Source organism: Hermetia illucens, chromosome 6 (genome assembly GCF_905115235.1).
Source record: "Hermetia illucens chromosome 6, iHerIll2.2.curated.20191125, whole genome shotgun sequence".
NCBI classification, from domain to species: domain Eukaryota; kingdom Metazoa; phylum Arthropoda; class Insecta; order Diptera; family Stratiomyidae; genus Hermetia; species Hermetia illucens.
The window spans coordinates 9252777-9275644 of record NC_051854.1 but is presented as its reverse complement, the minus strand read 5'-3'; the positions used below and the strand labels follow the sequence as shown (position 1 = coordinate 9275644).

The 22868-nt window shown below is 42.2% G+C and overlaps 1 protein-coding gene across 1 annotated transcript; it reads right to left on the bottom strand.

Moving 5' to 3' along the window:
- Window positions 1-14169: 14169 nt before the first annotated feature.
- On the bottom strand, window positions 14170-22777 carry LOC119659109. The gene is made up of 5 exons (XM_038067032.1): window positions 22082-22777; window positions 18366-18475; window positions 18166-18298; window positions 17693-18101; window positions 14170-17587 (listed from the first exon to the last, which is right to left on the bottom strand). Exons 1-5 carry the CDS (start codon window positions 22642-22644, stop codon window positions 14942-14944), a joined length of 3861 nt encoding a protein of 1286 aa, XP_037922960.1. The 5' UTR covers window positions 22645-22777; the 3' UTR covers window positions 14170-14941.
- Window positions 22778-22868: the final 91 nt, after the last annotated feature.

Genomic DNA, 22868 nt, shown 5'->3' with positions numbered 1-22868 from the left:
ATGGTTGCAGCATGGGGTAAGAAATACAAATTTCTATTGAGGTCTCACGAGAAATAAGCAACAAATCTTGTTTATTTTCGAACCAAGTCAAATGATTTGGAGTAGGCTGACAGCTGTGGCATTTTATTACCTTACTAGACCAGAATAACATCCCATGGAAGCGGCTTTCAGGTTAATGTTACAATGATACCATTAAGTTGTCAGTGCAGGCTCAGTTGAGATGGACTCCTGAATAGTTCCTGATCCCGGCTCTGAACACAAACTTCCATAAAAATGTAGGTCAACCCACGTGTGACCTCCCGGTTTGTATAGAAATCACGGGGATCATTTAAGGTGAATGCGATTTCTAGCATAGATAGCGGCTTGCAACTGGAACCCATAATTCAATAACAACAACATCAATACCAAATACGACGTCACAACCGGCCACAGATGCCGCCGCTTCTGGCAGCCAAAATAGGAGACTGTACCATAAATTCCTTAGCAAGTATCTCGACGGTACGACGTTCACCTACTGAAAAGATTGAAAGACCCACTGTCTCATCGGAGAAGGGGACTAGTAGCGACAAAGGAGGGTAATAGTTGCGCAGGCCAATAAGGAAAGATACTAAAAAAAGTCATGAAAAAAATGGTATGCTACAAGCTGCGTGACACTCCCTTGTCGGGAAAAGACGAACTCGTCAATCAGGGGGAAGAACATGTTATTTAACCGAAGAGGATGTATCTCATCCGAAAGACAAGGACAGAGGGGAAAAACCTACGCAAAAAGAGCAGGATGATCCTACAGAAAATGTAGGCTGCTAAAATTGTCCAGCAAAACATTTCTAAGGATGTGAAAAATTACATAATGTTATTATTACACGCCACCGAAGAGGAGCTGAGAAAAAACCAAGTTGTTAGCACAGCCCCTAGCTGCGCAAAACGCGGTGCCCCCAGCCCACTTGAGGGGAGTAGACAACTGATAAAACAAACGAGGGAAAATAGCGCAGATCTGCTGCCAAACGTAACAAGAGAAGAATTCCGTGAGGTGGAACAAGCAGTGTTAAAAAATGCTTGAAACAATAACGGTAATGCAACTGGGATAGCGACGGCAGTGACATCACTGTTAAAAAGTCGAGGTAAACTACGACGAAAACAACGAAGTTCTTCGCAACATCCACCACAATGCCAAGCCAGAGCAGGCTGTGTTAAATGTTGAATCTATCCGAATGACAATTCCGACCCACTGCTTTAAGTGTTGCGCATACGGCCAAATAACGAGGGCTCGCAAAGAAACACTGTGTTACAAGATTGGCGAACTTGGACAGAAAATGAAGACTTGTGCGTCAGAATAATGCTGTTCTTGAAAGGCTCACGGTCTGCAGAAAGATGTGACCCATCTTCCCGGTCCCGGGGGTGCAAAGTAGAGTTACAAAAAGTGACCAAGTCAAGCATCATGATCACCACCCAAACGGTGCAAGAGAGAAGAGTGGACTTGTTGTTCTTCAGTGAGCATGCCGACATATCTGGCAGTGTTTCCATCTGGAGGGATACAATCTACTTGTAAGACGCCAAAGTAAAATAACACCCTGCTGGCAGTAGCTAATCGGCGATGTTAATAGCCATGGAGCCTCGAGTATAAGAATTGTCCAGAAAACTTAGTACCCATCGATTACTTTGTTCGAAGGGATGGAGTAAATGGTGCAGGTACTTTTGCCTGTCCGCTTCATATGAGCTAATGCTGTCGATAAGAGGGGAGCTACTAAGGAATTCCCGCTCTTCATTGCAAAGGAATTGGAGGAGGCGGTTTCGTCCATAAAAGGAAAGAACAACAGAATCAGATGAAGTGCTGAAACTTGCATTCAGGTGTCCAACGTATGTTTGAGGCCGGTTGCGAGGTTCGTGCTCGTTGGCAAGGGCAAAATCGACCGCGACGGACCTTTGAAGCGCCTTATACGATAGTTTACTACGACTCCATGATAGTTTGCTACGATACATGATAATCACATTTGATCGGATACGCACATAATGTCTCGGTTGGGTAAGCTCAACGCACACTGAAAATAATGAACCAGCGAGTTAGCAGGTGGGTAACTGAGCATCGATTCTCCTCAGCTTTGGAGAAACCAAAATGGCCGTCGCACAGTCCTCCTTATTCAGTTTGGTGGTCTTGTCGAAGCCAGGGATGTACACGATGTAGGGAAGCAAAGCTTAGGTTCTGGAAGTCTAACCAATTAAGACTTTTATGCCCGCGGTAGAGGTAGGACCAGACATCTCTTGACCAGGGAACCGGTTTCTAACAGACTTTTTAAATTTCGGTCGAGGTTCAGGAACATCACAATCGTACAGTGCTATACACCAACGGATACTTCCTATATAGTGGCGAAGGATGCTTTCTGCGAACAATTACGCGGCTCACGAGAGACTTAGCGCACGGTTTTATTGACCGTAAGGATAATGGTGGGAGGTTTGTGGCTTACCGTAACTTTCACTGCTTCGTCATTGGTAGCACACGGTTCGAGCACAGAGCCTGCCATAAGGTCAGTTGGGTTTCCACTGACCACCACCGCACAAGCACTCAGATTGATCACTTTGCAATTAGCAGTAGATTTAGGAGTTGTCTCCTTCATGTGCATAACAAAACAGGCGCTGACATCGACTTTTGAAAGGGATCACCATCTGATGATCGCTTACGTGTTGTGTTCGCCACTTCTCGCAGAGTTGGAGAGCTATGATTGTAAGTTCAACATCGACCACTGTATGATTCGGCTGGCGCTCGACAGTGGGAGAGTTATCCTGCAGATACACTGAGTAATAATAATAATCGTTGGCGCAACAATCCATATTGGATCAGGGCCTTGAAGTGTGTTAGAGGATTTCATTCAAGACCGTACGACAGCCTTGTGCTCTAACCACTCAGCTATCCGGACACTGAGTAACCCGAATGAAAATATCGATGAACATTTGACCGCTATCAAAAATGCTCTCTTCTTGGGCGCTACACAGGACGTCGGCTAAATCGCAAAGGGGCACCATAAGATCTGGCTGACTGTGGAATCGTGGAAATGGATCAATGAAAGGAAGAGTTTGAAACCTCTATTGACTGTTGCAAGTGGTAAGCGTGACGCGCTTGAACTCCGATACCGAGCGAAATTCCAGGAAGTCCAACATAGTGTGCGCCGTGACAAAAGAAAATTCATCATCATTCCGTTGGTCAAGGAAGCAAAAGATGCCGCAGAACGCAATAATTCCATGGAATGTAGACCGCATCAAAAAGCTTACATGTGGCCGCAAATCTTCGTTTTTCTTATGGCTGCACTTACAATTACTGCATATATGCTACTTCCATTCATACAAAAATTTTGGGAATCCGAAACCTTTCCCAGAGAGTGGAAGAAGAGAATGATCGTTAAGATTCCAAAGAAGGCTTCCCTTTGAGTGTGAGTGTGACAATTGGAGGGGTATCTGCGTGCTCCCTCCCGTCGGAAAAATAATAGCTAACATAATTCTGGAACGCATTGAAGAACATCTCGACCACGTTGATGACTTCTGTTTGCTCTCTTACCAGGGCATGAACCTTGGCCAAAAGGTTCTGGATTTGTGTAGAGAGGTAAATAGAGTTGGACTGAAGATAAAAGCCAACAAAACCAAGGTTCTCAGTCTGACGAGTCATCGCAGTCTCTATATCTGCATTAATGGGCAGCGCATTGAAGGCATCAATCAATTTGTATGTCTAGGAAGCGTGGTTTCTGCCGATGGTAGCTCATCAATACCTGTCTGTGTCGTATCATCCGGGTATGCTGGTCTGATACTGTTTGAAACGAAGAATTCGCCTGGCACCCATATGCAATGTGACCGGAAGGCGAAGGTGGCAGCGGATAAATGACACATTAACGAGCAGAATCCACTCTCCCTTTAAAGACAGTTGGCACAGAGTAGTAGAGGAATGCAGGATTTCAGAAAAACGTGAAGAAGAGCTGAAGCGGATGATGAAGGCGCGTAGGTGTGGTTGACGCGCTATATTCCGCCAAGGGGTAAATGGTCATTATATATATGAATGATGCATGAACAAAAGGGTCTCAGACAAAATGTGAATAAAACAGAATTTTTGACTGCCTATTTTAGGCAAATTTGAACGATTTAAATATCACGGATCGATGCTATCACTGGTAACGGGTGTATCATGTATTTTGGCACTAATTTCAGGCGTTTATTTGATTGCATAAACAAACACACAAATGTAAACCAATGCACTAGTCACACTTAAATGTACTCCTACTGAACTGTCAAACTCAAATTAGATCCATTCAAAATGTCGTACAAGCTCGATTTACGGAAATCTGTCGCCAACATGTTTGGTGGACTAAGTTCTAGTGAAATTCTTGAAATGTTCAAAGACAAGCCAATCTCTCGCAGAACAATTTTCCGTGTTCTGAAGGATTGTCGCGATGGTAAAGAGCCCGAAAACGAAAAGCAATGCGGTGGTCCATCCAAATTAGGTGCCAGAACAGTCATAAGTCTGCTATCAAGTGCGAAAAACAAGGTTGGTCAATCAACACGCAAATTGGGACGAAAATTTGGTGTTTCGAAAGATACAGTCCATCGTATTTTGAAGAAAAACAACGTAATTTATCGTAAACGTCGACGAGCACCAAAATATACAAAACAACAACTCGAAAAAATACCAAAATGCTGCCGTGCACTTCGTGACAAACACTTTGCGAATGGAAAATCCATAATTTTGGATGATGAATCATACTTCACATTCTCGCATCATGAATTGAGTGGCAACGATGGCTTTTATACTGACAACATTGAAGCAACAGCAGATGATGTTAAATATGCCGGCAAATCAAAATTTGAACCAAAGGTGTTGGTGTGGGCAGCCATTTCATCGAAGGGTGTTTCAGAGCCTTTGATTCGATCAAACAAATCAGAAGCGATCAATGCTGACATTTATATCGGCCAATGCTTGCCGAAATTGAAGCAATTCATCGAAAAACATCATGGTCGTGACGAAATAATGTTTTGGCCGGACCTTGCAAGCTGTCATTATGCAAAAAAAACATTGAATTGGCTGACTGAGCAAAATATACCATTTGTGCCGAAAAAGGACAATCCCCCAAACGTACCTCAGGCACGTCCAATCGAAAATTTTTGGGCAGTTCTCAAGCGTATGGTCTACGTCGGTGGCTGGGAGGCTCGAAACGAGCAACATTTGATTGGTCGAATCAAGAGAAAGTTGAAGGAAATCGATCCATCGGTCCGCCAAAACCTGATTCGGAACATTCGCTCCACACTACGAAAAATCGAGGACCATGGTCCATTAAGTGTACTGTAAATGTATTTTTCGACGAATCATGAACAGAATAAAGTACGATTAAAAGGATTTTTCAAATCGATTGTTTGTTTTCGAATGACATGCTTTTGAAGTTAGTGCCAAAATACATGATACACCCGTTAAAGTGCGTTATGAAATGACTTTACGCATCAGCGTAAATTGAATGAAATGGTGTTCTGCAACTGGCGTTCTTTGTCATCGATGCATAAACGAACGTCTCAATTTCAAAATTTAGCTGCGTCGCTGAGTGCAGCAGAGAATGAACGCGCCTCAGGGTAATGTAAACGAAGATGTTGCGTTGGACCTGTGGTGTAACATCGTCAAGCAATTGTGAGAGTCCCTTTCAATGGTACGGACATGTAATTCGCGCTAATGGGAACTCACTTGCCAAGATTGGTCCAAGCATCGAAGTTGATGGGAAACGATTAAAAAGCTGGCCGAAAAAATGATGGATTGATACCCTTGATGGTGACTTGAAAGCTTCATGACTTCATCCAAAGCAAGCATTCGACCCCATTTCGAACGAGACAAACGGTGAAGGAGAGAAAGATTAAGGGGACAATTGACTAAAGCTTGAATTGTGAGAAGGGGCATATATATATTTGAGCTAACCTATTTCATTTATGCGAACTCTGTCAATGAGAAGGTCAGGAGGTCGCCTCCGATATGCCCTATTTAGGCCTATGAAAGCACAGTTCACTGAACAACTTATGAAAAGGACACAAATGCTGAGGGATCGAACAACTGATTCTCGCAATATGGTATTTGTTTAAATAAAGAAATCAACCTTTCACTTGAAAGACTAGCTACCAAATTCACTCTAAAAAAATTGTTAATTTGCCTAGAGCATATCGAAGTGATGAAGCACAGCTTCATCAGGGCTGTGAAGAAGGATATGAATGTCAGACATTCTGTTTGATTAACGGTTCAAAAATTCCGATGCTAATGACTTCAAATTACTCTAAAATAAATTTATTTCAACCAAACTGTCGAAAACAACCAATATAATAGCAGTGAAGTGGTTTTATGGTTTTTTTTATATTCCTATCAATGCTCTGGTGAAGCTAGAACCCTTTTTCTTTAATTTTCCACTTTCATACTTCTCAAAATTAGATTGAAAGTGTCATAAAACCTATCAATTTTACAGCTTTATGTATGGTTTGTTAATCATTCAATAAGTAGACATGTCTTATACTATTTATAATAAGTAATCCTCTAGCAAAAGAGAATATTAAATTCCATTTGAATAATATGCACATTGAAAGAGTTGATGTAATATTATATATAACACACTTCAATATTAATCATTACAACTATATTTGTACTCGTTTTATATTTAAGCTAATCATCATCTTTGTAAAAAAATCGATTTTCATTTATTTCAGTTCGTTCTATTCTTATCGTCACTTTACTTTTCCCTCAATTTTCTTTTGGTGAATATACATAAATTCAATAATCTGTCGTTTCATCAAATAGGCCTTGGACTACTTGTTTTATTCGTTTCATAATGTTACAAATATATTTCACATGTTTGTTATCCTTCAAAGGTATATTAAATCTGGGTATATTTCAATATTCTAATGATTATATGATTATTTAAACAAATAAAAGAAAAACGGCAATCGTAAGACTTTATTCGTCGATTTTTCATGAAAATTAGGTTCCAACTTCAAATTTTTTTGTTATATAAACTTTTTTCAAGCCAACATTCTTCTGGGACCGGTTAAAAGATATTTTTTAATTAATTAACGCTTCAACAAAGGGCTTAGATTTTATTTAATATTTTTATAATTCGTCCTTTTTGGACGTACGTGAGGTGCATAAAGCACAGCAAGACAATATAGATACAAGTTTCATTGTTTTAGTAGACACAAATCAATCCGCAACTCTGCCATCATTAGCTTTACTCCAAACGTAAAATCGGCCTGCGCAAAGTATCTTTCTACTAAATATGAAACAAAATTTTACTCATTGCAATATCTTACCGAAAAAGGGGAGGCTGATAAGAAAATACTTGATAACAACTATGCTGTTAGCGTCTTGATTCAAAAGGCTCAGATTAGAAGGGCATTCCTAATTAATTGTCTGCCACTACAAGAATTTTAAATTCGTAAAGCTTCGCATTTTTTTGTTGTTGTTTGCTAGATTAGACTTTTCTTAAATATACTCTATGCATGTATGTATATAATTTAATTTTTTTGTTTTACTTCGGCAATCAAAAGATCCCGAACGTGTATGTATAAAGGTTTTTGTTTTTATTCAAATGTTCCGACGAAAAAAGATCTTCATAAAATTTTGAATCTATTTTAAATGCACAAAACATCTATCACAGAGTTACAATATAATTTTTACACATAATTTTCTTTTCTTCACATTTTTTTATTTCCTTATTTGTTCTTTGATTTTTGATAAACATTAATTTTTTTTTGCAAACGTGCATGCAGTTTTCGTTCATCATTCAATTTGATTGTAACATAAAACACAATTGGACATGGAAAATGATCCTTCACACCACTTTTACAGACAAATAGTTTTCGCACTTAAATGGAAAATTTGTTCTTGTCTAGATTAGGCTTACATTCTCATTTTCTTATATTTGTAAAACAACATTCCATTTCCATGTATTTTCTTGAATATCTACGCTAGCATCGTTAGGTTTTCAAAAATAATATCTTTTTACTCTGCTACGTAGAAAGTGAATTCAATTATTGAATAAAACTTTTTTATTTCATTTGGTCAAGCAGCAAAACCAAAGTATAACATGAATTTCCTTTTGTTCTTGCGTTAGTTCAACTTTTATTTCAATACGATCCAGCTTCCTGTCTACTATGTTCACGACTCAGCTTCCTTTCTTCTATCTCCTACGGCATTAACATCAACAAAATTTGCTGGAAATTTCCGTCTAGACTCCTTAAAATTGTCATTCCAAGATAGTCTCACATCAATACAGGACACCAATTATTTCTGAGACAATCAGTTTGGAGTAGATTTTTCTGAATCTTTCACAATTTTTTTAGATACCGTTTCTAATTATATTTTTTTCTGCATCACAGGTTCAAATAAAAATTGACCAGGATTGGATTTTCATTTCATTTCTTTCGGGATTTTACTACAAAATAATTATAATACTTTTCAAACCTCCAGGGATGCTACGAAAGGCACAACATACTAAATTCGATGTATGGAAATCGTAAGCAAGATATTTGTCATTTTTTTCATTGAAAATATCTTTTATTTCCAATAAACTATGACTTATTACAATACAAATTATATAAAAACCAAATAAATCATACAGAAACGTAAGGAGCTAAGACCAGAAGAAACCAAAATGAAAAACTGAACTCATTGAAATTAACCAGAAATGAAAAAGTTCAGCGACTTAGCCATAAAATAGCTTTTAACTTTTGTAGAAATGGTCCTGCTGTCGAAACAGTATCTGTTCTTCTCCCACCTAAACGAACCCAGAAAGTACCAGTTACCAGGCGATAAACCAAGCCATATCGTAATCATAGAGTGTTACAGCTTACTCCAGTATTGGTCCTTGTTAACATCTGTCATGGAAGGCGTAATCAGATACGACCCCCGCGATAGCCATCCTTTACTGGAAAGTGTTTCACATAAACTAATTTTCCAGATACCCCACTCACAATTTCTTGAATTTTTTAGCATCATACCAGTCCTTGTTACCCACGATAGAGCATAAAACCTAGGAAACGCCTCCTGAATCAACACCAAGAGCTCTACTATCAAATCCTATCTCCATCCTTACATGGTGTTCGCTGGGAGTTCAATCTTAATGAAAAATCGAAGACGAAAAAGATGAGCCCCACACGCCTAAAAACAAGGCAAAATGCACCAACTAGTCCTTCAGGTTGGGGATGGAGAGGGCTGATAACAGGAAATATTAAGCACCCATGCCATAGTTACCTAATTTTTCCAGGAAATGAGAGATGAAGGCTCGGCGGAAGGAAACTTCAGCCGCAAAGATGAGGGAAAGCTAGAATTTTGTCTGTCAGAAACTTGTTTTTCGCATCTACCAAAGCAAGCGAAAGAAAGGGAAGTTGATGATGTGAATGCACAGCGTCTTACAGCGGTACATGGAAATAGATCTATGCAGCCGAGACACCCTGAACCTGGGAAGGATCCCACCAGACGGCAGCGGAAGACACCGCGAAAGAAGACGAAACTTCTTGGGAATGGGGACATGGGGGTTGCTGCAACACAGTGGAATATCACAATCTATTGGTTGACTTGCGTTGAAGATGTCTTGTCGATGGTGAAAGATCGTTGGAAGTAGAATTAAGAGCGATGAACGATTCGTCATTAACATTCACGAGTTTCTTTCGAAGTTTAGCTCTATTACGAACCACAATTCGAGAGCAGCCGTTGAAACATTACATCGAGGTGTACTAGTTGCGGAACGATCGTACAATCCTTTCATCCTTCAACATGAACAAGGAATTCAGACGACGTTTCGAGCCAAACACAATGATATTACTGGAGAAGATAATAGCAGTATTGATTACAATGATGAAACGAAAGTATAATAAAAATAATAATCGTTGGTGCAACAATCCAATTCGATCAAGGCCTTGAAGTGTATTAGAGTACTTCATTCAGGACCGTAACGGTACAATACAGGACTACAGTACCCTCTAGAAGGCAATTTGGTCAGCATTGCGCTCGCCCAAGATTATTACCCTGATTTGACACAGGTACTCATTCACATTCGACTGGTATCCGACGTCAAATCACGATACAAATCCTACTGTCACCAGTGACATTTGAACCGCGATCTTCTGTACGACAGCCTTGTGCTCTAACCACACAACTATCGGGATGGAAACGAAAGTATAATTCTACAAAATCGACAGTATCAAACGTAACCGTGCCACCAAGAAAAGCATCAAAGCTTTTTCAAAATTTGGGCGAAGAAAAAATAGCCGTTCCTACACCTCCACAATCAGGGATCTGGCGTCGAGTAGTGAAGAACGCAGAAAAAATAAAGAATCTGTTTAGAGAACTTGTCGCTGAAAAAGAGTTTTGTATTAAATTTAATGGAAATGGAACCAAAATTATGAAAGGACTCTGCAATTTAGTGTTTTGGTGTGTGACAGGCGGTCAGCTAACACAATTTTTATTCCTCTCCAAGTCTCGTTCGATTAATAAAATGCAGGGAGTAGTATCAAAATTATTATTTGTGACATAACTGCAGTTACTACGGGAAGGAAGCATGGAGTAGGAGTAACTACAAACACAATCCAGACGAAAGAATCTAGGAACGCCTCAGTTTGTAGGTTGTCAACATCACAAGGGGAAGCCCAATCATGCGTCCTCTTCAACCTACCCCTGGAGAAAGTGATTTGCGATGCAGATGTAAATGTGAGACACCATTATCGATATTGACATTATGGAAAGAACAACCCGAGATGTGCCGTCTACCTTCATCCAGATCGAGCAGGCGGCGCGAGATCTCGGGCTGCACATTAATGAAGGCAAAACGAAATACATAGTTGCAACGTCAGCGCCAAACACGAAAGAAAGAACAACACCGAATCACACTGGTCAAACGGAAACAATAAAGATAGGAGACTACAACTTTGAGACCGTTGAAAATTTCTCCTATTTAGGGTCGAAAATCACAATCGATAACAGCTATGATGATGAAATACGCGCACGGTTGTTGTCAGCCAACAGAGCCTATTTCAGCTTACAAAAACTGTTCCGCTCGAAACGTCTCACCATAGGGTTAAAGCTCTTACTGCACAAAACGATGGCCTTGCCAGTCCTCATGTATTCCTCGGAGACCTGGGTCTTTAGCAAAAAAACTTGACCGTGTTCGAGAGAAGAATCCTCCGAAGAATTTTTGGCTCCCTACATGAGGGTAGACGATTCTGTAGGCTACATAACGACGAAATCTATAAGCGATAACACGACTGTCTGGTTGTGGATAAAATCCGGCTCCAGGTTGCGGTGGGTGGGCCACTTAATCCGTATGAGGATGATTCAGCCCGGAAAGTCTATAAGGGCAATATCTATGGTAGAAAAAGAAGACTAGGCAGACTCTGCCTGAGATAGAGCGATGGCGTACGTCAGGACGCCAGGCAGCTTTTAGGGATATCGAATTGATTGATGATTATTATAGAAGGCTTAGACCGAATACCGGTTGTTGTGCCGTTGATGATGCTCGTGTCCTTAAAATTTCTCTTCGCAGTTTTTAATAACTATATTAATAACGGCTATTTCCCCCATCTACTTGGAAACTAACAAAAATCATTGCGATCCGAAAGAAGGAAATCTCCTCCGAGCCAAACAATTTCAGACCCATTTCTCTGCTTTTCAAGTAGGAAAACTTTTTAGGAGAGCCTGGACAACTGAATTTGTCCAGCATTGTAATCTCAAAAATATCTGTTCTATATCAACTTGGGATAGGAATTTCCCGATCTATTGCCAGTAACATCACGAGTACCGCAAGGATCCATTTCGGGGCCTACCTTATATGACATTTTCACGGCTGATGTTCCCATTTCTGAGACTGACACTGACGTTATTCACATCCTTATCTTCGCGTCAAACCTCCACCCCAACAAGGCCGCCAAAGCAATACTACTGTGATGTGCGATTGTATATAGTAGTTTTAAGTAGTTGTACGAAGTTAGACAATTAAGTAATGAGACTGATTTTATTGCCGCGCTTGTGGTAAACCTGGAACTTTCAAATTCCCTTCTCCTCTCCATTGATATATTTACCATCCCTCTATCGTGTTTAGTAAACGTGCGTCGGTGGTGCTCGTCACGAAAATGGAGAAACGAGCAACACGTCGCGCCAAATTGTGCGAAACAGCTTCGGAAACGTACGCAAAAATTGTAAAAGTGTGTGGCGCGGCAGCATTCGAAATTTATGCGAAAAATGCGAAGAAATAGATGGCGCGGAACTCTCCACTTTTTTTAGAACTCGCTACGGGAGTGGAGGACTAGCGGTGAGAAAGTGTCGTTGGTTGGGACAGGAAAAAACCGCATGGAAATAAGCCGGTCTCTTCTGTCGCAACCACCGGGAGACACACGCGGTCCATCAAATAAATACGAAAAACCTTTCACCGTTAACCATATAGTTAAACTCGCAAAGGTAAGACGTGGAATCCTGCGACTACGGTGATAGTGCTCTTAGTCGTGCCCAGGTATTTCAATGGCATAAAGAGTTTAAGGAGAGGCGTGAAAGCGTGGAAGACGAGGCCCGGGGCGGGAGACCAGTTGAGGTGCGGATTGACGCGAATGTGCAGCGTGTGCGCGCCATAATCCGTGAAGATCGGCGTTTAGCAGTTCGAATATGAGAACTGGATATGAACCGTAAAACGGTCAGACAAATTTTAACAGACGATTTTAGGATGAAAATGTTGTGGGCGAAGCTAGTTCTAAAGAACCTTTCTGAGGAGTAAAAGCAGCATCGAATGACCGTCGCAGAAGACTGTTTGGAACAAGTGGAGAACGATCCCACGCTGCTTGATCGATATGATATGTCACCCTGGGACTTTTTTGTTCTCTAGAACAAAATCGGTGGTCAAAGGAACCCATTTTGAGTCAATTATGGACATCCAAGCGGCTGTGACGAGGGTACTCGTGGACATGCCAGTCGAAGCGTTCCAGAAATGTTACGAAGAGTGGAAAACATGTTGGAATCGCTGTATAGCTGCCCAAGGAGACTATTTTGCAGGGGGATGGCAGAGTTGTAGAATGATTTTTAAATATACGGTTTTTATGGAATCAATCTCATTACTTAATTAACTAAACTCGCAACTATCCTTAGTTAGAATTAAACATGCAAATAGTAGTTTTTTAAGTAAGTAAAATAAAAAACTTCTGGTGCTTTTAGTGGGAGCGCCGCTTTTTAAATAAAGTCAGTTAAGTTAAAAGTAAATTTACATAGAAGTTCGGGTAGGCCAAACAAATGTAATAGTCACTCATTGAAATAGAATTAGGAATTATATTTGGCTTTGACGGTTTCGATCGCAGGGCAGAGGCGATCTCATCAGGCGCTGCCTCAGCGCGATCGAAACCGTCAAAGCCAAATATAATTTTTGAAAGTACTGGACGCTCGCCCACGAACAGAGTAGTCCAGGCACTTAACATAAGAAGGAAGTTGGTTCTCGAACAAGTGCAGCCCGCCATCAAGTAGGGCGCAGGACAACGCATCCTAAACAATAGAATTAGGAGCTACGTTCAACTTAAGCTAGAAATAAACAACCAATGCTGAGATAAGCCACTATCGAAAATAAAAAAAAATCTAAAAAAAAAACTGGGCGCACAACAATGCCCTGCATCACATACACCGCACTAACACCAACCCGTATGCGCGGAATTTCGCTCGCGCAACTCCCGTCGCGATCGAACATGTGCAAGACTTTTCCGTCTCCATAAAATTTCAAAGGATGTGCTGGGAGTTGAATCTCCTGTGCATAGTCTTTTTGACCGGTTGGAATGAAATTCTACCTCCTGTTCAAAATATGTTTGCCATCAAGGTATCCATACAATTTGCGTACCACCTCCCTATGTAATTTGAAAGTGGATTAAACAAAACATCGGTCCAAACATAAATCTGCGACTAAATCCTGAAGACGTACTAATTGCAAACTTTGCAATAGATGTGTTAGAAAAGAGTGTGTTGGCGAGACTTATCTAATAATCGCCCGGGCGGTCGTTGAATTTGTTCGAGGCCCTATAAAATTTGGATGGAATGGTCGTGGGATTCGAGTGGAGAGCCCATTCAACAGACAGCAATGGCAGGAATACCAATCATAAGACCAGTTTTCTGGCCGGAATATTGGAACAAAGGGAAATAAAACAAATTTATAGTGCAATAAAAAATCAACAGTATAATAGAAATCATAATAAACCTACAAAACATTTCAAGGTTACATTTTTTACTCTTCTTTTAAAAAAATAGTCTAGAAAATATATGCAATAAAAATTTATCATGTTCAACATGAATATAATGCAATCACGATCCTTCCATTTTTCATGTGTGGTATAAATTTGTTTTGCTTCGTCAAAATATTAGAAGTAATTCCAAATAATGCACGAAAAAAATAAGATACATCCATTACACTCTAACTATAACGATTAGCATTCGATGTAACTTATTTGATTTGAATTTGGGGCCTCAAACATGCATGGTTTAGTGTGCACAAATAAATTGTCTAGGTTACACGATAGTTCACGATTAAATTTGATAATCAAATCGAAAATCGATATCAAAGGCAACATTTAAAAATGTTTCAACCACTTTGCGTCCTAAAAATATATCTCGTACTTGATGACACCTCAAACAAGTAGCAAATCCAATTCTATCTCACGAAGCTGAGAATCCTATCTAAATATGCTACCAATTATGAAGTAAAATAAACAGCTTTAGTTGAAATTCAGTAGATGCTCCTTTCACGAAAAAGATCATCGTTCCTACAGTGTCCAGGTCATAAAAACGGATTTTGTTTACTCACCGGATGTGTGCAATTTTCCTATTTCTTCAATTCCGTCACGAATCTCTGATGAAAGTTTCCTTGGGGCGAAATTTGTCATAAAATTTCAATTTGTAGAATGTTCAATAGAAATCATCCAGTAAAATGTCCTAGAGATTGCTCAAAATATCTGAGCCAATTATCGATTCCGTGACACCATAGTTTGATAGTTCGTCAACATTCTCCGGTAATGCATTGGTCAGGAGCTTGCTCGGAGTTGCAGTGTCCACCACATTTGATGGTAAGTTTGTCGTAACAACGGCAACAGATGGGGCGACGCTACGGGTGTACATTTTTGGAGAGGAGTCAATTGTGTTTCCATTTATCAGAAAGTCCTTGTTGAATTCCGGGCTGTATCGAAACGACGATGTGTTTATTGCGCTGGGCGTTGTTGGAACGGATTTCGATACATCGTACATTTTATTACTCCCGCCAGGTTTGTTCGGTTCACAACAGCTTGTAGTCTTCAATTTGTAGTTGTTCATAGGAAGCGGTGTGGATGGAACAGAGCGCGAAATCGAACTGTTGTTGTTTTTAATATCGAAATCATTTGGAAGTAGATCTGGAACACCCAACGCTGATTCGCTCGACGTAATATCGTCAAGAATTGGAGCAATTTCACTCGTTTCCAATTTAATAGATGGCTGCGACGTATCGGCAAATATATCAAGAATAGAAGCATCGTTGAAATCGGCAAACTCAGGTGGTACAGGGGTTTGCGCCACTGAACTACAAGCAGATGAAAACCCCGGAAAATTGTTCGAGTTGTTGAATGCTGGACTGCTGCGACAATGCAAAGGTACGCTTTGCGATCGTGACTCGCCATTTCCGGAAATGTTACAACTCATCATATTCTGACCGCGGCACTGCATGTCTGCGGACTGTAAGAATTGAGGATCCGCAGTTAAACCTCCGCCGGCAGAGAAAACAGGCATTACAGAGCCCTGCACCAACGGTGTCGTACCAAAACGAAATCTTTGTTGCACCAGCGAAGGACTGGGCGGCGCGGACGAACTAATTGGATTGGAAAAATCAGTCGCTTTACCGAATCCACTTCCAACGGACCCGAGCACAGGATCACTTACGCCGTGATGATCCGTTCCTGGAAGTGATTGTTGCTTATGTAGTGGAGGCTTTCGTACAGCAGGAGTGTTTCGCGGACTTATAAACGGGCTATAGTCCACTGAATTATGCTGGCCACCTGGTGATATTGGCACAAAACTGAAATTTTTTCGTCTCGTATTCGGGCTGTTTGGTACGCAAGAGCGGGCGTTCATGTTGATCTTTCGTCTTGGTCCACGTAATGGCGTAACATTGTTATTATTGTTCGTTGGATTTTGATTCATTTGATCGGCAGTGCAGCAGCGCAAGCCAGAACGCTCGTCCGACGGAGCGCCATGATGTCGCTGCGACATCATTGCTAACGATGCGGATGCCGATCCTCCTGGGTACATTCCACTGTACGGCCCCGCCTGTTCCATGGGCGATTTATTCATTCCTGAGCCTTCACCGTCTTTAGTATTGTGCAAGTTTTGTTGTAAGTAGTATCTTAGTTGGTTAATTTCTTCTTCGTTTTGATTATTTGTTTTCTTTTCGATTTTATTGTTTCCGTAAAGTTGGTAATTTTCTAGGAGGGGAAAGGACTGATTTTTGTAGTTTACATAGTTGGGGATCTCGCCGCTGCCAGGCGACTTATCCTCCCCATCTTCTTGTTGGAAATATTGTAGAAGCTCAGCCTCTTGGTCTTGTGAATTCTCTCCTTCGTTCAGGTAGTCATCGAGTTCATGCTTGTCCATATTGCAAATGCTTATCACTCGTTCGCGCGGGAGGCCCAAATTCTCCGGCAGAACGCTTTCCCCATTCCCATCTTTGGGCAATCCACTCATTTCTTGGTCTTGAATCAAATCCGTCTTTCCATTCTGATCCAATTTTTTGGCACGACGATGTTGACTTGGACTTGGGCTCTTCACCATGGATAATCCATTGTTGTTGATGGTTCTTTTAAATCCCACTGAGTGTTCAGGATGGACACTGTCTATCTGCGCCGGTGGTCCCATCAACCCTTCACCACTTTTCATAACTGGATAATTAGGTACTGCGTTTTGCATCCCAGGCACAGCTAGCATCGGCGCATTTCCAGTTGAATGAATGATATTCGACGACGTAGGATTCCATAGGCCTTTTGCCTGTTGCGCTTGACGGACTTTCTTGCAGTAGATCTTCGAATCGTAAGTATCTGGAATTTCTTCTTTAACTGAATTTAGGGGCGACTTAATAATAAGATTTTCTGTAAGGTTGGCATTCACTTTAGACCCAGGCGAGTCCTTGACATTAAGTGCAGCAATATTGGTATTAGAAGGAGCACAAATAGGCGATGATAAATTCGGAGCAACTAAGTTTTTAGTGGTTGAACAACCAACGACTAGGTCATTATTATCACAGGCTAAATTTGTACCTTGAATTTTATGATGCTTTTGTAGATTATGATTATTGTTATTGGCGTGTTCCGTAGCTACTAAATTCATCGGCACCATTTGTTGCGGTTGCTGTTGAAGCTGCGGCGGTCCTCCTTGTAACGGTGTTGTCATCAATGAAGTCTGCACGTCGACTAGGGGGGATTGAACGATTGGATCTATCACTTCCTGCTTAATGTCCACTATGGAATTATCGGATGCCATTGATGGCACAGCTGCGGATTCTGAAGATGATGAACTTCTTCGCTTTTTCTTTCGTCGTTTCTTTAGAGGGCTTGTGTCCTGGAAATTTCGAACAAAAAAGAAAATAGAAATGTTTTTTTCAACGCAGACTTGAAGCAGCAACAACAGAACAAATCTAAGAAAACTGACAAATCTCCTCCTTACCACATATTTGCGTTTCTCCTTAGATTCACGTTGCAACAGTTTCTTTTGCAACAGCAGCCTGGAGCTATTAGCAGCCGGCGATGACGAATGATATTTATTAATGTAATTGGCCAGTTCTTTCAGAGATGTAAACGTTGAATTCAATAAACCTTCGGCCCATGTTTTTATCACTTTCCACGACTCATCGTCCACAGTTTCAGTCAATTCACCATGGCTACCAGCATTCACACTAAGATCGGGAAGACGTGGCGGATCAAGTTTAGTAGCTTTACGCATGGCTGCATAACAATATCTTGAATGTCCACGTGTACCCAATCGTCTGGGACGAATTTCCGGAAAGACTTGCTTCATGACTTTACCAAAATCGGCGGTTGATAATGGTTTAATGTTGACACGTTCGCAATATGATCTAGAAGGGAAAGGCTGCTAAGTGTTAAGCGTTCAGGAAGTTAGAATGAAACCGTAGATCTTACAAATAATCATTGTAAACATCTTGTTTTGGTATTGAAACTTTAGGATCATGTTCTAAATGTGATCGAACCCAATTGATGGTGTGATTTATTTCAGAACGCGTTCCTAATGGATTTTGTGGCTGTCTTAAAGGATCTACAAAAGTTAGATGTATATTTGTAATTGTTGTTTGGTCTTGTTTGCAAATTGATTAATTGCTTACCAGTCTCTGGAGTGCCACCAGGCATACGCAGGTACAATAGTAATCTCTCTGGAGGTTTAAGTAGTGAAACCTTATCCAAAATTTGTAAAATTTGTTGTTTAGCATGATCGCTGTAAAAAGAGGAAAGTTGATTGTTAGCACTAAGATAAAGTCAACCTAATTTATGGGTGAGATTCGAAGCAAGAGACTTTAGACTATGACAAATCAAAAGTGTGAGATTTGACTGGGATTGAAAAAAACTTTGTGTTTGCGGCGAAACAGAACAACCGCGCGCTTCGAAAGTATTGTTGAACTTAAAGGAGGTTTGAGGCAAGGCAGATCGTTGTTAATTTGATCAGAAGAAGAAACTAGGCCGCCCTTAATAGATGAATGCGGAGTCAGTTACCACAGTTCAGTAGTTCAGGAGTCATTCGATAGATATGCTGTAGCGCTTCCTCCAAAGACGGTCCTACGTTCGCTTGCTTTAAATAGTTGCAAAGGTGCCTTGATCGGGAACCGGATCTTTGACATTCCCACCACAAACTAACACATGGGTCATTAAGTCCCAAGACTAACCACTAAAACGTACTTTTTTTTGCAAAATTCGACTTTATTCAACAAGATAGTTGCCTTCCATAGCGATACAATCATTCCAACGTCTTTCTAAACTTTCGATACCTTCCTTATAAAACACTGTGTCTTTAGCCTGAAAATAGACCCCAGTTGCGGCTACAGCTTCACCATCGGAGCCGAATCTCTTACCCTGGAGCTCCCTTTTGAGATTTGCGAACGAGTAGAAGTCAGATGGTGCCAGATCTGGTGAATGTGGGAGTGTGGGAGCAATCGAATAGTAAAGCGTGCAATTTCCCCATCGTTTTGAGCGACTTGTGAATAGACGCATTATCCTGGGCCAACAGCGGTTTTTTCTTTATCATGTTGGCTTAATTGTGTCAACCAATCGATCCAATAATTCAATATAGTAGTCGCTGGTGATTGTCTGGCCCTCCGGAAGAAAGCCCAAAAGCAAAATTACATGAAAGCCCCAAACCATGGAGGCCATGACCTTGTCTTCTGACTGTTGGATCTTCAGATGCTTGGCCGACTTTCGCCCTTTCGCCTCCATTCGGCTGGTGCTCCTTTTGACTCCCAAGTATAATGATGAATCCACATTACATCTGTTGTTATGGCGGCGTCCTCCCCGCCACCTCGTTACGGCAACTCTGTCGGCAGAACCAAAACCAAGTGACCGAGGAGAACCTCTATAATGGTGGCACCGGGAGGCGCTGTATCGCATTGGCTTGCTGGCCGTGATGCAGTAGGCGAATGCTCCAAAGGTCTAATTAGGGCGATCAGACCCCCCCCTGGAGTCACATACTTCAGGAGAATTCCTGTTGTATGTGCATTCAGCTCGGTTGTTTGCAGTTGGTCCCCTAGTGGGAGGTTCATGGGGGTTCTGCTTGCGTTCAAGCGAACAGAGACCTTCGGGTCTCAGCGTGGTGTTGCGTTTCAACACGGGTGCCGTACTGCTGGGATAACAACTCCATCCGTGCCTTTAAAACAATCCGCAACTCCTGCACTCCGGTCCGGAGGCTTACGGCTCCACGCGCGCGGTCGATCCGTTTTTTTTTATTTTCCAATTTGAACTCGCATTCTGTTTTTTTTTTTTTTCGTTAGGCCGTCGCAAATTCCTTCGTTTGTTGTCTATTTTGAAATCCGGTGCGGACCCACGCATCGGTATAGACACGTTAATTTTGTAATAATGACACGTGAGGGACCAAAGCGCTGAAAGGACCCCCCACATTCCCAAGCCTGGCTAGCGCAGAGGCGTGCAAGAACGTGTCGACCGAGCACTTTGATGGAGCTTCAGTCTTTGCGGGCGGACCTTCACAGTCAATTTCGTCAACTTTTTAGGTTTCTGGGATAGCTCTTCCCTCCAGGTCGTTCTCGGCCAACTAGAATGGTCATTTGATCCTTTTATTTCCTATAAGTTCATTACAAATGGCGCCCAACGCTTGGACAGTATCATTGGCCCATACCACTCCAGGCAAATCAGCAACAGATCAGATTTTCTCTCTGCGGTAAGCAATGGAATAACTGTTAAAATATGACCATCAGTTGCACCATCTTTTCATCGACTTTAACGCCGCCTATGACAACATAGCAAGGGTAAAACTGTACAGGCAAAACTGTTTTACCCTGGCTATGCTATCATAGGTGGCCTTAAAGTCGGTGAAAAGATGGTGCAATTGATGGCCATATTTTAACAGTTTTTCATTGCTTGCCGCTGCAGAAAATCTGATATGTTGCCGATTTGTCTGGAGTGAATCCTCTTTAGTATGAGCCGATGGTGCTCTGGCGGTGTGGGGCTAGCCAGCCCAGTAAGTTAGCGGAGAATATCTTATAAATAGTACTCAGCGACGTGATACCTTAATAGTTACAGCTCTGCGAATTATATCTAGGGAAAGTCGCCTAGTTCAGACCTAAGGTTGGCAGAAGGGCCACATTAATTGATGGTGGTTTATCCATCCATCCACAAGCCTCTGGATGCAGATTCAGGACTCTCTCTCTCTCCAAGTGTTTTCGCATTAGTTTGCTCTCATCCGAGGACCAACTTTTCATTTAAGTTAGCCATCCAGGGGCAAAGGGTTCTACTATTAGCGGACTTTCCCCCGTTCTTTGTGAGGAAAGCTTTTTGAAGTTACCCTGGGAAATGTATACCTCAAATTAGGGAGCAAGAACCCAGTCAAACTGTGGACAATTCTCCGCTGCTTCCGGTTCTCGGTGAGAAAAACCAGAAACCGTTTCATGATGAGAATTACGACAAACACAACACATGCCTCCCATGGCGATAAAGCAGATCACGTCGCCCCATATTCCGCCTAATTCTCCTCCCCAACTTTGAACTGAAGAAAAATTATTTTCACAAAGGTTTTCCCGAAATCTTGCTCTTATCGAAGCTAATCTAATCTCGTGGAGACCAACGAATTTATTGGCTTCCCGTCTGCGAGCGTACGCATCGCTTCGTCTATTCTTCTGGCTGCGATAAGGCAGCCGCCCACCTGAAGGCTACCTGACTTGGCTCGAGTTCACCTTCAAGGGAGACCCGAACAGCGGATATGACTGAGGCAATCAGTTGGACTCACATGCGCCAATTGGGAATCAACAAATCGCGTCCAATATTCCATCAATTGCACGACTGAAGTGGAAAAATTAAAAATCCGCCCAAAACATGAAACCGGCACCGTCCTGCAGCCGATCAGAACGTAAACAAATGCAAATTGGAAGAAATCTACACGAAAATAAAAAGATAAATAAATTGTCTGGGAAGTGCGCGGTCGCCGTGGAGGAACAAAGTCTCGGCACGCAGCGAGCGGGGGAAAACATTAGCGAGCGCGACAACTGCTGGCTCGATCGCTGGCCAAGTGGCTGCGAGCGCCAAAAAACTTGTGCGTCTGGTTCTGCGGGGCGGTCGCAGCCGGGGCGGGCGGCAGCGGAAAAGTAAACAGAACTGCGCACAAAAATCTATCACCTATTCCCATCGCACCGTTTATTGCCGAATTAATCGTTAATTTATGCATCTATGGCTGCGACGGGCGATCGAGAGCTGTCGGGCCCAGTTGCGAGCGCAGCAGGCGCAATGGGGAGGGTTTGTGCAATGGCGTTGGGGCGCACCCGATGCTGCCACTTCGTGGCGACCTGGTGGAATTTTCCCGGCAAACACGGACAGTAAACTTTACCCGATTCCGGCTTCGACCATTTGTTGCAGCTTCCGCAGCTTCTCCTCCTCAGGCATCTGCGTGGCCCCGTCGAATCCGCTGACTTTCGCGAGGCTGTTGATTTTCGAGATGCTCGTCAGCTTCTGCAGATCGAAACTCGACGGAGGGTGGTGGGTGGTGACGGCCGACGGTGGTGGCAGCGACTGGGCTTGTGGAAGCTGCTGGGAGTGCGGGTAAATGTCGTGGCCACTCGTGGACAAGTTCGTGGGAGCGGGGACAATGGGCATCGCTGGCACGGAGCCTCCCGTGGCAATCATTGAGAATGATGATATCGACGACGGTGGCGATGATGATGACGTCGAATCGTTGATAATCTGCCGACTGTTGCTGACACCGCCGCTGCTGCTGCTCGAGGCGAGGCCGACGACATTTGTTTTCGTATAAAATCCACAGCCACTGCTCCCCGTCGCTGTCGACGACGACGTACAGTTCTCGTCGCGTTTCCAATGTTGCGGCACATTTTGCTCCGACATTTTCACATCTAAATACGCACAACTCAAAGCCGCGTCCGTTTCAAATGCCATGCATCGTGCACGAAGACGAGACGTAAAGAAACAAATGAAAATTCACGAAATTCCTACGCACTGCACAAGACTACATCACTTCATCCTCACTTGAAACTCCATTTTCTTTCGCGATTTTTGACACTCCATCAGCTGTTATCGGAAATGTGACGCAGGGGGTGCCCGATGCATAGGGTCGGGCGAACGGCGAATTACGGACCACCAAGCACTTGCGCTCCTAACTG